Raw genomic sequence first — 14,163 nt, 5'->3', positions numbered from 1 at the left:
AAAAAGTTTAGTATAAATGCGATAAACAAAGGCAAACACAAACATGAGCAAAACACAAGAGATGCATCTGAATGTGGTGAACATGTGGAATTGAAGGAGAAAAGGCAGCAGATGATGCTGTGTGCTCTGCATGCCACAAGCTTCCTGAAACAGCAGTTTTAGGAAGCTTGCTTGCATCTTGATTTTCTGTTCATAATCCAAGGCAAAAAACTGACCTAGCAGTGGCTCATATATCAGAGTAATAGATGTTGGTGCACTCATGTTGAGGTACCACTGTGTATATGTGTGTGTGTATATATATTATATATATAAAATCATAATACATACATATACCAAAGGCTTTTTCCCCATATGTCAAAAATCTGACGGCAAAACCCAACAAGAAAATAAACCTAGTAAAACCAATTGCAAGCACAGGGTTTGGACAACACAAGGAAACTAATTACTATATACAAATAAATCATGATAACCACACATTTATGCTTCCACAACAATGTTCTCAACAATGAAAGTGACACTTGATAACCTATACAAAACTAACCTTTGAGAATAATAACAGGATACACCAAAAACACCCCAATAGGACACCTGCACACACAACAAATATTTTCCCCAAGAATATCATATGAAAATGACAGGTACACAGTTCTATGTATAGAGCCTTCAATCCCACTCATGAATCTCATACCACACAAGAACTGACAGCTGAATAAAAAAAAATGCCATCAGCTTACTATTCAAACATATACAACCTACCACCAATACCGCACCATACATCCCGACTAAGACACATTCACACCAAGATCACTAATCAAGCTCTTCAAAACAGACCACCAAACTCAATACCTCACACACAATACCCAGCACCACACAAAAAAAAACTCTCATGAGAAGTTAGAACCACATTAATACACTTGTACTCAGGACACTATCCAACTCTAAGACAGTGACAACACAGAATAGGCCCGGTCTCCGAATCAAACTGCCCTAGATGCAATCTCCACACCTGTAGTAATTGTTTTATACTGTACATAGTAGTTATTTTCTTTATAATAATTGTTCTATGTGGTAATTATCTACGTAGTAATTATGTGCACAGTTAGACCTATGCAGTCCCAAGCACTGCTATGTTATATAACCTTATGTAACCACTACCTCTACTTCATAGGCACTACCCCCATGCGCTGATGCCATATGTGTATTCCATAAGTATTTCATGTATTTTGTAGAGTCACCCCTATACATATTTGCATGCAGATTCCCCATACATATACAAGTGTTTCCCTTATGTCACATATATATCCATATATCCAATATTCTTATCTGTATTGTTATAACCACAAAATTCACCTGGCAACAAAAGGTGCCAGACTACATGCCAGATACCATGCCCAGGCCTGTACCTCAGTTAGTCAGTACTAGCCCTTTGTAATGGCCAGTCATGGCTAGTTTAACAATAGATACTCTACTATGACTTAGTGTTTCGCTTATCCATGCAAAGTCCCCCTCGTCACCACACATCCTGCACTGCCCCAGAGTAACAATCCCTAGACAACAACACATATAAGTGGAGTTCCAGAGGGTTCAGTGCTTGCATCAATAATGTTTATGTTTATGACATCTAGGAGGTGCTAAGATGGGAGGGAGGGTGGAGGGGTGTGGAGTGTTTTCGGGGATGGAATGGGTGGGAATGATTTTATGCCTTTTCCTTTTTGGCTACCTCCCTAGTAAGGGGGAAAAAGCCTTGGTATATGTATGTATGTATGTATGTTTATGACATGATGGAAGGTATAACAAGCTATGCCAATTTTTTTTCTATGGTTTAACGTCACAAGCTCCCCCCTATCAGGAGGTTAGGACAGTGCCCCTTACACAGGACTTTGTAGTGTGGTATATAATGAACCATGTCCTTGGTCCAACTTCTCTGGTGGCAGGGCTCAATTCGCCATCCCCTCGACCTTCACAGCAAGTAACAACACCTTAATTCACTTGCCCAGCAATGCAAAAATCATGAGAAGAGTGAAAAATGAGGACTGTGACTATTGCAAAAAGATCTAGACACTATTTTTGCATGACGCCAAGAATAGGGAATGAATTTCAGTACCTAAAATTGCAAAGTACTGGAAATGCACAATATCAACAAAAGACCATCCTTAAACTATTCCTTAGGAAGAGAACCCATTACAAAAACAAAAGAAGAGAAAGATTTGGGAGTAATGATAATAGACAACCTGTCACCTGACAGACATATCAGCAGGAATGTGGGAGACACACATGGACTGCTGTAGAAGTGAGTGTATGTGTATGTACACATGTTTACAGTATGTGCATGTATTTACCTAATTACAATATACAGGAAGGAGGCAACACTTATGGAGTCCTATCTCTTAATCTCCAATTTAGCATACTTAGCTTCAAATTCATGAATGGTTCTAACTTGGGCTATATCCTTATTTTCCAATTTACTTAGATTTGAATTCATGCATTGTTCCAGTTTGGGCTGTATCACCTAAGCTATGTATTCTAGGTATTTGTACATCTCTATGGAAAACTGCATTTCTTTACATCCTTTAGATATCTATTTTTTCTAAATTTGTTCTCATGACCTCTTAAAGCCCTCCAGTCTCTAATAAATAGACCTCTTCTGTCAGTGTAGTGTGTGTGCATGTGTGTGTGTGTGGGGGGGGGAGAAAGGGAATAATTAGTTCATGGAAATTTTGAGCCTGCTTTGTAGTGCAAGCCCCCATCTAGATGAAAGTGATGGCAGTAATAACTTCTGAATGGTCAGCAATGAGAGGTTTCTTTCTGACATCCATCTCACAGGACCACCACCAGCATGTATCTAGTGTTGGTCCCTACAACTGCATGTAAATAAAGGACACATCTAATACATACCAATGCATGACAGAGCAATTCCATATCTGTATGCTTGCTGAGTGAAGTTTAAGAAACCACAAATTTGCTGTTCTCTTTCAGGCATCTGCAATCAAATGTAAAGATTATGTTATATCCCAAATTAATCAGATTCAAGCATGTAATATCATGTGAATACAGTCTGGTAAGCCAACTTGGTAATCATACAAATACTTGATTGATCCCTTTGTATACAATGATATAAACCACAGATTTTAGTCTTACTGATACAGAATTACTTCATATTTAGTAGGAATGTCACTAAATCTAGGGTTAATCTGATCTAATCTTTCTGCTAGACTACTGTCACTGTAATGAAGGGATTATGCTCAAGTCATTTTCAAACTTACCTTCCTATGCATAGCATATGTGAGCTGATGGAGAAACAAGGTTAGTAAACTCAACCTCCTTTTTCATTTTCATTTCATCATCAATTGAGAGCACACACAAAGAGACATTGCTTCAGTCATACACTGAAGGCTTTCCCTATGTTTTTGTCAAGAAGCCCCCATACACTCATCCTTCCCATTCCAAACAGCAGGACTAGTTGATTTGTTCCACTCATGAGTTCTCTGGATATCCTTTTTATCTCCATCAGTAGTTGTTTTTTGTGGAGAGGTTTGTGTGAAATTCCTTGGAGCTAAATATCTCCTATTTGAGAACTGGTGCTGTACCAATACCATAAATGTATAATATCTCTTGGTGGTGGCATGATATTGTCCATACAATTAGAACACCGATGAACTTTTGGCAATAATACCTACCTACTCGATGACATCAGGGAAACATGCCACATGCCCATATGGCTGAAGTTGCCATTCACAAATTATGCTGATAAAAAGATTTGACTGAGTCTCATGAAGCAGTTGCTGGTTTAATACAAAACCTAACCAATGACAGCTCACAATTCTCTGAATGTACTTGGTGCCCAAGATCAGTAATGGATGCCAGTATCTTTCATTTGGAAGGATACTGCATACATATAACTTTACACAAAGACAGGGAGTTGCTAAATGTGAGGGAGGATAGGGAGGGAAAGGTAGTTGCAGTGGGAAGCGCTGAGAAAATGAGAGTGATGAGTGAGGAAAATGAAGGAGAAATAGGGAAGGATGAAGTGAAAGCAGCCGTTAAGATGATGAGAGCAGGCAAGGCAACTGGGTTGGATGGATGCCATGCAGAATATCTGAAGAAAGGAGGTACAGTTATGGTGGACTGGCTGGTGAGGTTATTAAATGTTTGTTTAAGAGAGGATAGAGTGCCGGAGGACTGGAGGAGTGCCTGTATAGTTCCGCTTTACATGGGAAAGAGGGACAAGTGTGAGTGTAGTAGTTTCAGAGGGATCAGCTTGTTGAGTGTAGTTGGGAAGGCTTATGGGAGGGTCTTGATTGAGAGGATTAGGAGAGGAACAGAGGGAGTAATTGGTGAGGAACAGTGTGGGTTTAGGACAGGTAAGGGTTGTGTAGATCAGATTTTTGTGGTAAGATAGATATGTGAGAAAGCTATAGGAAAAGGTAAGGATGATTTTTGGGCTTTTATGGATCTGGAAAAGGCTTACGACAGGGTAGACAGGAAGGCAATGTGGGAGGTACAGCAGATATATGGGATAGGAGGAAAGCTGTTAAAAGCAGTCAAGAGTTTTTACAAGAGTAGTAGAGCTTGTGTTAGGATCAGAAATGGAGAGAGTAAATGGTTTGAGGTAAAGGTGGGACTTTGTCAGGGATGTGTTATGTCACCCTGGCTGTTCAATCTTTACATGGATGGGGTGATGCGAGAGGTGAATGCAAGGATAGTGAGTCAGGGGTTGGAGATGATTAAAGAAAATGGAAAAAAGTAGGAGGTGAGCCAGTTGTTGTTTGCTGATGACACTGTGCTTGTAGCAGAATCAGAGGAGGGATTGAGGAAGTTAGTGAGAGTGTGAGGTGTGTGAAAGAAGGAATCTGAAGATAAATGTGGGCAAAAGTAAGGTGATGAGATGTACAAGAGGAGAGGGTGACAGCAGGCTGGAAGTGAGCATTAAGGGTGAAAGACTGGAGGAAGTGGATTGTTTTAGATACTTGGGTGCGAATGTGATAGGGAAGGGAGGAGTGGGGTGGAGGTAAAATGTAGATTGAGAGAAGCAAGTAAATGCCTTGGTGGATTAAAAAGTGTAATGAGAAATAGACAATTGGGAATGGATGCTAAAAGGAGACTGTATGAAGGAGTGATTGTGCCAACAGCACTGTACGGGGCAGAAACATGGAACATGAAAGAGGAAGAGGAGTTTGAATGTGTTTGAGATGAAATGTCTGAGAAGTATGATAGGGGTTACTAGGCTAGAGTGAGAAATGAGGAGGTGAGGAGGAGAACAGGGGTGGAAAGGGAGCTGGGAGATAGGGTTGATGAATGAGTATTAGGATGTTTTGGACACATGGAAAGAATGAGAGAAGAAAGATTAGTAAAAGAAGTGTGGAAGGCAGAGGTGGAAGGAGTGAATATGAGGGGGCGTCCTAAGATGAGATGAATGGAGGGGGTGAAAGGGGCATTACAAAAGAGAGGAATGTATGTGGAGGAAGGATGGGAGAGGACAGAGGATAGGGGTGAATGGAGAGGGGTTGTATATAGATGATGCTGTGATGCATGAGGGGGAGTGGGTGGGGGATGGGGGATGGGGGATGAGGAAGTATGTATGAGAAAAAAAAAATTGACGCAGCCTGACGGGAATTCTTCCCGTCTTCTTCTTTTCTGCATGGGGGGATGGAGAGGGGGGGTCGCCGAATTTATGAAGCAGCCTTGCTGTGGATGTGCTGTGTCTTGCGTCACTGCTTCTGGCCCAGGGCAGTGGACAGGATGCAGGGATGATCCATCATCCAGGAGGTGCCAAGATAGGAGGGAGGGAGGAGGGTGGAGGGGAGTGGAATATATAGGAAATGGAATGGGTGGGAGTGGTTTCTATGCCTTTTTTTTTGGCTACCCCCATGTAGGGGGAAAAAGCCTTTGTTATATGTATGTATTTTGTATTTCAATTATCTTCTGTTCCTTTACTTACATTACACTTCTCTCAACAGATCCTCCAGATGTGGTCCACCCACAAGCACTCCCAGATGACAGTGACCCTGAGGAGGAGGAGGAATCATCTTTACATCCCTGAGGGAACCCCCAACATGAATGGATTTGGAAAAAGGATATCACATATCCTCCCTGCCAGCTTCCACCATCCTTAACCCCTGTGTCAGTCCTCCTGTTGAGTACTTCTGGAAAATGTTCCCCTTCTCTCTCTAGGGGAAAATTGTGTTCCAAATGAACCTCTATGCATGACAGTGTAACATCAACTCCACCTTCTCCATTGATTGTCATGAACTCGTTTTTCACTGGGATCATTATCTACATGGGCAACACCTCCCTGTCATGCATAGAGGATTACTAGGCAACAGACAGAGTCCCACAGGCGGCAAACTTCATGCCATTGAAGATGTTTTGTCTCATCAAGTCTTTGGTTGCATTTCAACAACGATAATTCCCACTAATCTACAGACCGCTTTTTCAAAGTAAGGCCTCTTTTTGCAGCAATAACCCAGCATTTCCAGAAAGTAGCAGTCTATAGACAAAGTCATGGTGGTTTATGAGGGCACAAGGGCAGGCAGTCTTCAGTAGTACACAAATAACAAGCCAAACAAGTTGGGGTACAAGTTGTTCTCCCATGGAATTGTCAATGGATCCATCCATGACATTCTTCTCTACCAAGGGGAATTGATATTCACAAGCCATCACACCAAACTGACCAAAGAAGAGCAGCTGCTGCCAGTTAGCACCCAGGTTGTTGTTATGCCTGCCAAGACTCTGAAGAGGCCTAAGGAGTCTGCCATTTATGTAGACAACTGGTTTACCAGTATAGACCTGGTAAAGTACCTGAGGGACAAGTTTGGCATTATGTTGGTACTGCCAGGATCAACAGGATTGAAAATGCACCACTGCTGTCAAGGAGATGGAAAAGAAGACACAGGGGTTCCTTAAGTTCCTTTCAATTGATGGTGTTCTGGCCTTGAGGTGGAGAGACAACAAGGCAGTGACACTGCTGTCCACAGATGTTGGTGTGGGACCCATGAAGACAGCCAAACAGTATGACAAGACCCAGAGGAAGTTACCAATCCTTTGTCCTGGTGTTATCAAGGTCTACAATGGGAGAATGGGAGACAGTGACTAAGCAGATATCCTGACACATTTATACAAGACACCAGTGAGGGCATAACAGTGGTACATGAAGCTATTTGGCTACACTCTGGATCTCTGCATTTGCAATGCCTGGTTGCTCTACAAGAGAGACTGCAAGGCCTTGATGGAGAAGGTCATGCCTCTGAAGGCCTTCAGGATGGAGATCTCCAAGTTTGCCAGAGGTCAGAAAAGCCTTACCAAAAGAATGACACACCTCTATTCAGACCACCTGCCTGCAGTAGTGCCACTGAAGAAGGGCCAGAAAGCACAACTGCCACATGAGAAAATCCAGTATGATATGAGGGACACACACATGCTGGTGTACATTATTAATAGTCAGACCTGCAAGTACTGTTCAAAGAACTTAGAGAAGGATGACATTAATTGATCATGCTGGATGTGTACTGTATGCCAGGTAGTCTTGTGTTTATCAGATACCAGGAATTGCTTTCAGAGCTTCCACTGTGTGCCTTCTCCCAGTTCCAGCACACCACTAAGTCCTGGACCTTCTTCTCCCAACACCTCCAGCTACTCTCCCACTCCATCCTCCTGATGAGTGCCACAAATGCCAATGCACTCCATCCTCAATGGTCTTGTTTTCCAACTATAAGTTGGTTGTATTTCATGTTTGTGATCTGTCCCTATTTATCATTGCATTTCTCCTAAATATCTGTAAATAAATTTAATATACATTTTATAGCATTTTCCATAATCATTGCAATTCTCACTGTAAATATATATTTATATTTTTTAATTTTTGTCAAATAAATAGTACATATTCATGTTCCTAAGTATTTCTTAAATTGCTTAAATAATTTACATGCAGTCTTGACAAAGGTAGAAATGGTTAAGAATTACAATCTTAAAAATTTTCTGAGTTGCAAAACATGACCCCTCCCAGCTGGCAATGTATCCCTTACAGGATTCTCAAAGTTACTGGGAGTCCAGTTGATATAGCCCTTATGGGATTAATGTGATTGCCCATGTTACGGCTGAGGCATCCTTATGGGTCACAACTTTAGCATAACATTGTACCACTTTAGTGTGGTCAAATGAAAAACGAGTCATATACAAAAGTACCTTAGAATTGCTAGAGAAATAACAAACTAAAAGACTTTTTTCAAATTCAGAGTATTTTTACGGGTGCCCAAAAAAGAGTTATTGATGATTGATGATTTGGTTTAACATCACAAACTCCCCTTATCAAGAGGCTAGGACAGTGCCCCTTACAGAGGACTTTGTAACATGGAATTTAATGAATGATGCCCTTAGTTCAACTCAACAGTGGCAGGGTTCAAACTGCCATCACCTCGACCTTGGATGCAAGTAGTGATGCTCTGACCTGTTCAGTCAGTGAGCATCCTTAATGATAACAATAATCATTATTGTTGCCTCAAGTTACACTAAGCAGAAAACTTGCAGAAGTTGGCATTGGTTCTTGGGGCATTCCATAGATCTCCCTGGGAAGAAACTTTGGACTATTATTTGGGTTGTTCTGGTGTAAATTTGTTTATATGTTACAAGCTGAGGAGGGAAGCAGATGTTGGTTGTCAACTTTCCATGTGTGAAAAGGTAAGAAATGTTGCTGAAGTTCATAGAGATATCTTGTGCTAAATTTTGAGACCAAACATTAGTTCCTTAATGTTACACCTCCTGATGGATATGACACTGATGACAAGTTTTTTGCAAATAGGCAGCTCCACTGTCCATCTTTCAGGATCACCATAAGCAAATGAGGCCCCGCATGAAGAAGTGTCCCATGCGCCAATTTTTAAAATGCCAGAAATCACTTCCAAAGTTTTGGAAACGTAAAACATGAATAACTTTGTTGTCATTGAAGCTATGAGCATAATGAAAACATTGTTTTAATGTATTTTTCAAGACAAAACCACTGATGTGAGTTACAGAGAGATCAAAACAAAAACAAACAACATGTATACAAACAAACAAACAACCAACAAAACCAGATGACTTAGATGCTAGGCCATGTTAGGAGCCAGCACACTATCGTACTCCATGATTATGTTATTTGGGTCATCAGCATCGTATTCGCTGTCAGAGGACACCAGAGCACCTTGGTTGCAGAGGTCCTGCTGCCGAAGCAACAGGTCCCGCCACCACTGACGATTATCTGCCTGGGCGATGAACTCGTCAGTCAGGTACTGTAGGTCAGTGATCTTCTCCCTCGTGAGCAACCTGTCATATTGGTACTTCACGGGGAGGTTGACTGTGGACAGGTCAAAGAAGTCTGGACTGTAGGCTCTTCTGGATGGCATGAGTTTGACCTTGACAACACCGCGGCCGGGTGCTTGCCACACTACTCCACACCAAGTCTCGACTTGCTGCGCCGGCCAAGCGAGCGTGAGGTTTTACCACTTTGTTTTAGGAGTGTTTCAACCATATTGCAGGTCACGTTTTGTCCTTTCCAACATGCTCGGATTGAAGTAGAAGGGCCAAAATAGTGTTATATGTGCGTAACTCAAAACCGGCCATTGTGTCGCATGGGACACTTCTCCATGCGGGGCCTCAAATATCTGTCATCACTGGTCCTTGCGAAGGAATTAAATGAGAAGATTAGGAAGGGAAAAGTTGAAGTAACTGGGAAAGAGTAGTGTGGTTTTAGAATAAGAGCATGCACAGATAAAGTTTTTGTAGTGAGACAGCTATGCAAGAAGTTTTTGGCAATGGGTAAAGATGAATTTTGAGCTCTCATGGATTTGAAGAAAGCATTTGATAGGGTTGACAGGGAGCCATCACAGGGTGTGATGCTGATGTATGGGGGTGTCTGTCGAGGGCAGTCAAACATTTTACAAGAGTAGTGGGGTCTTTTGTGAAGGTTAGAAATGGAAAGAGGAAATGGTTTGGGGCGAAGGTGGGCCTGTGTTAGATTTGTTCAATATCACCATGGTCATTCAATGTGTATATGTATAGGGGGGGTTAGTTAATTCAATGTTGCCTTGAGTTGTACTATGTAGAAAACCCAATGCTCCACAGTGGCTGGCAACAGTCCTTGGGCCCTCTTTTGGAGGGAACTCTGGACTATTGTCTGTGTTATATTAGCGCAGGATTATTTCCATGTCACCAAATGAAAATGGTAGGAGGAGGGGAGCAATTACAAGTCGGCTTTCCATTTGTGAAAAAATGTAAGAATTACAGTTGAAGTTGATCGAGAGAGATCTTTGGCCCAGTCTGGAGACCAAATGTTAACCCCTTGGGGCTGCATCTCCTGATGGAGGTGATGGGATTGACAAGTAAAATGGGGAGCTTCAGTGTCCATCTTGCAAGATTGCCACATCTAGGTATCCATCACTGATCCCTGGATGGGGTGGAGAAGGAGGTTAGTGTAAAAGTGCTATGTAGAGGTTTGGAGTTAGTGGGTGAGAATGTAGAGAAATAGGAGGTAAGCCAGTTGTCATTTGCAGATTAAACTGTGCTTGTAGCTGGTAGATAAACCTTATGAGGAGAGACTAAAAGCATTGGGTCAGCCAACTTTGAAAGATCAAAGAGAAAGAGGTGGTATGATTACAGTATCCAGTACTCGGGTCACTATCTGGGATAGATTACATTGACAGAAGAGATCTCTTGATTAAGGTTAGTAGGGATTTAAGAGAACAAATTTGATCTAAAGGATGTAAGGAAGTACGTTTTTCCATATAAATGCATAAATAATTGGAATAGCTTAGACATTGATGGAGCCCAAACTGAAAGAATACATGAATAAAAGTTTTTCTAGTTTTCAGGAAAAGTAACAAATGTATACTATTTTGCCATGAACTTGGGAGCTACTATTTGTTTGTTGTGATTTTGAACTGAAAATTTAGATCAAACATAGCAAATCTACCTAACCCAGTGCAATAATATCCATCATCTTTACATTCTGGCGTTTCCTTATTCCTTGACCCTATTAAAGCCCAGTGTCCTCTTCTGAGGTTTAGTTATGGCCATTATATGGGGTGCTGACTACATAAATTTTATGTAGTCAATATTTCATACTTTTAATGACATCTCTGTGAACCAAATTCAGGCAGCATTCTTTTAAGATTGGAGACTAATCTCCATCCAAAAGTCATCCCTCTGCACTACTGCCCTCTAAATTTCTCTTTTACTACCTCTATATCTCTGCCTCTCCAGGGTGACCTTGTCCCAAAAATGAAAGAGCTGGTTGTTGCCAATGAAATACTAATTCTGACAAATTTCAGACAATTCTATTGTGTTTAGTGCACTGAGCAGTCATACTTGACACCAACAAACCTGTCACATACCACCAACCCTGTCAAACGGCCCCCATCAAGCACCACAATTCCTCTCCAAATGTTATTATTAGACTGCGAGTTTTACACCAAATCTGATGGTATGATTAATAAAGAAAGATCACCTCAGATCATCCACCTGAGGAGTAATCACTCACAAGATAGCCCACCTAAAGAATTGTCACTCCAACCAACAACACCTGAAGACTAGCCACCCCAGACCACAGTGAATAGAAAATATGGATGTAACCTAACCTAACCATAGCCTACCTCTCGATCTGTCACCCTAGGATAGCCCACCTGAAGAATCATCACTCTGTGTCTAAGTTGACAATTCTTCAAGTGATCCATAAAGAATATTGCTACATCATTACATTAGTTTATTACATGCTCAAGCAGTAAGACTTGTAACAAGTTATGAAAGAATGTACAAACATATATGAATAAACAAAACTTAGCCAATGCCAAAACCCCAGGTGAGTTTATATGTTTGTGGGGATAAAAGTTTTGTTGTATTTAAGTAATTCATATAAAGTAGTAGGATACCTGTATGAACAGAATATTCTCTAGTGATGATTACATCATAATCATTGTTAAAAAAAGTTATTTACATGTGACCTAATTTGGTCAGTAGTCCTAGGCTAGGCCTAGAGGTATCTAAACAATGAACACTGGTTTATTTGGGATTGTATGTATTTATCATTGTGTATATAATCTGCGATTGGGACTAAGTCTATAGGAGTACAAGAAACAGATCACCCATAATAATAATTGACAAATATAATATTCTGTAAAAATTGTAAGACTTGGCAATACTACTGTTTTAAAGAATAACTGTTTGATGATGGTTTTAAGGAGTTTTCCAGGTTTGTCGGTGTTTGGTAATGCCCCTCTGGACACTTACGGCCTGAAACATTAACGGATTAATAATGACGGCCAATGTTTCACTATATACTATACTCTACATGTTTAAAGTCCACTTCTTCGTACTCCAATCCAATGTACTGTTCCTCGTCCAAATACCACCAAACTTGTTCGATTTAAAAGTTCCATTGAAATATAGAAATTTACCTTGTTATCCAATATCAGCGTTCCGCGGTCATAACTTTGTTGAATCTGAGTGCATTACCTACTCCTGTGCACCTACGCTACACTAACACTACTACTCAAATTTACAGGGAACTGTTCTTGTCGAAGATTGTAAACAACTTGTATGTGTTTCTTAGCGACAGATGGTTGTTCGTTTTCTTTAACTAGTCTTTCCAAAGAAAACTTCAAGCGATAAGGTTATCTCAAACAAAAATGACAAGGTCATCTAAAAAAATTATGAAATGTTATATTTTTATTTCAGTTTAAGTCCAGTCTCTGTATCTGTAGGTAATCAGAGACGTTTACTAACTTGTAGACCCCAATATTCCCTCTGCCTATTTGACTCCACTACATTCCATACAGATTTTGATCACGTCCACACCCACGTATTAGATTAAAAGCATAAACAGTGAAATTATATATTAAAAACATAGAAATAACCACCAAACTGAATTCACTCATTTTTAAGTTGCAGGAGGATATGTATGAAACGAGAAAGTGATCTGAAAATGTTCCCGTTTGTTTCATCACCCTTAGTCTGACGTAGTACACGTACCAATCAATCAAATCAGCCATCCTGAGTCCACTGCTAAACAAAGGCCTCCTTCATAGCATTCCATGATTCACACGACCGTGCCACCCTCTGCCATGTCACTCCTGCAAACTTCTCGATCTCGTCTCTCCACCTTCTGTCTGGTCTCCCTCTTCCACGCTTCCTATCTCGCGGCGTCTATTCTGTAACACATTTGCTCCATCGGTCATCAGTCGTTCGTACTAATTTACCTACCCAATTCCACTTCCTCTCTTTTACTGCTTCCACGATATCTTTCACTCTAGTCTGCTCTCTCACCCAACTTGCTCTCTTTCGGTCTCTCGTATTATTCCCATCATTGATCTCTCCATTCTCCTCTGTGCAATCCTTAGCTTTGTTCCCATCGCCCTCGTCAGCTTCCAAGTCTCACATCCGTAGATTATTGCTGGTAGAATGCATTGGTTGTAAACTTTACGTTTCAAACATAAAGGTAGAGAGCCTCTCAGGATTTTACTATACTTACCAAAATCCTGGTACACGTACCATAGTAAACAATGTGCAGTTGAAGCGGCGCAGTGAGGGTCAGCCTTGCTAGGAGAGATAAATAATTAGCATTGCTTCAATTCTTCTATGATCTGAACGTGTTATGAACAAATTATATGCCATGAGTTGTAAATGACACTTTAGAAGTATAGTACGTACAAATGTAATCCAGAAGTTTTTACATCCTGGAGTTCAGAACATATACGGAATGTTTGTTTTGAAGCTACACTCCACATTTCATTTCAGTATGTCACTTCCTATGCCATAGACAAAGCGATTGAGAATAAGAAGTATGGAATCTCGCTACTCACTGTTCAGAATTCCTACCAGGAAGTTCTACGTTCGCAGGACGGCACCGTAGCTCAGCATAGACATTCTTTCAAAGAACGGTCCCCATCATTTTCTGTTTCTCTTACCAAGAAACTAACCTACTTCGTTATTTTCTGAAGCCATTGACAGTTTTCCAACACTCAAGTTTTCTTACCTTCCTGTTATTACATTCCCTCTTGTTCATATTTTCTGTGTCTCTTGAAGTGAAACTTCTCTTCGGAACCAGGGAAGGATGTGCCGTTCCGTGCTTTCATTACCCTAACTTTGCGAAGATTATAAGTCAGCAATGTTGAAAATTATATTGCTACTGTACGGAAC

At 40.8% G+C, this 14,163-nt stretch overlaps 1 protein-coding gene across 3 annotated transcripts in view; it reads right to left on the bottom strand.

Annotated features, from left to right (window-relative positions):
• Positions 1-12,583, bottom strand: part of LOC143040345 (uncharacterized) — a 38,686-nt gene extending 26,103 nt beyond the window's left edge. The window contains exons 1-3 of one of the 3 annotated variants that reach the window (XM_076211312.1): positions 12,423-12,583; positions 5,939-6,005; positions 2,896-2,980 (exon numbers count right to left, since the gene is read on the bottom strand). In XM_076211312.1, the coding sequence (XP_076067427.1) occupies positions 2,896-2,980 (85 nt within the window). In that variant the 5' untranslated portion in view covers positions 5,939-6,005; positions 12,423-12,583. The remainder of the gene's footprint in view (positions 1-2,895; positions 2,981-5,938; positions 6,006-12,422) is intronic. The other 2 variants (XM_076211310.1, XM_076211313.1) reach the window with 2 other exon arrangements.
• Positions 12,584-14,163: the final 1,580 nt, after the last annotated feature.

This window comes from Oratosquilla oratoria, chromosome 28 (assembly GCF_046742065.1).
Source record: "Oratosquilla oratoria isolate Oo_2021 chromosome 28, ASM4674206v1, whole genome shotgun sequence".
Lineage (NCBI taxonomy): Eukaryota > Metazoa > Arthropoda > Malacostraca > Stomatopoda > Squillidae > Oratosquilla > Oratosquilla oratoria.
Note: the sequence above shows the minus strand (reverse complement) of the source record. Positions and strands in the feature narration are given on the sequence as shown.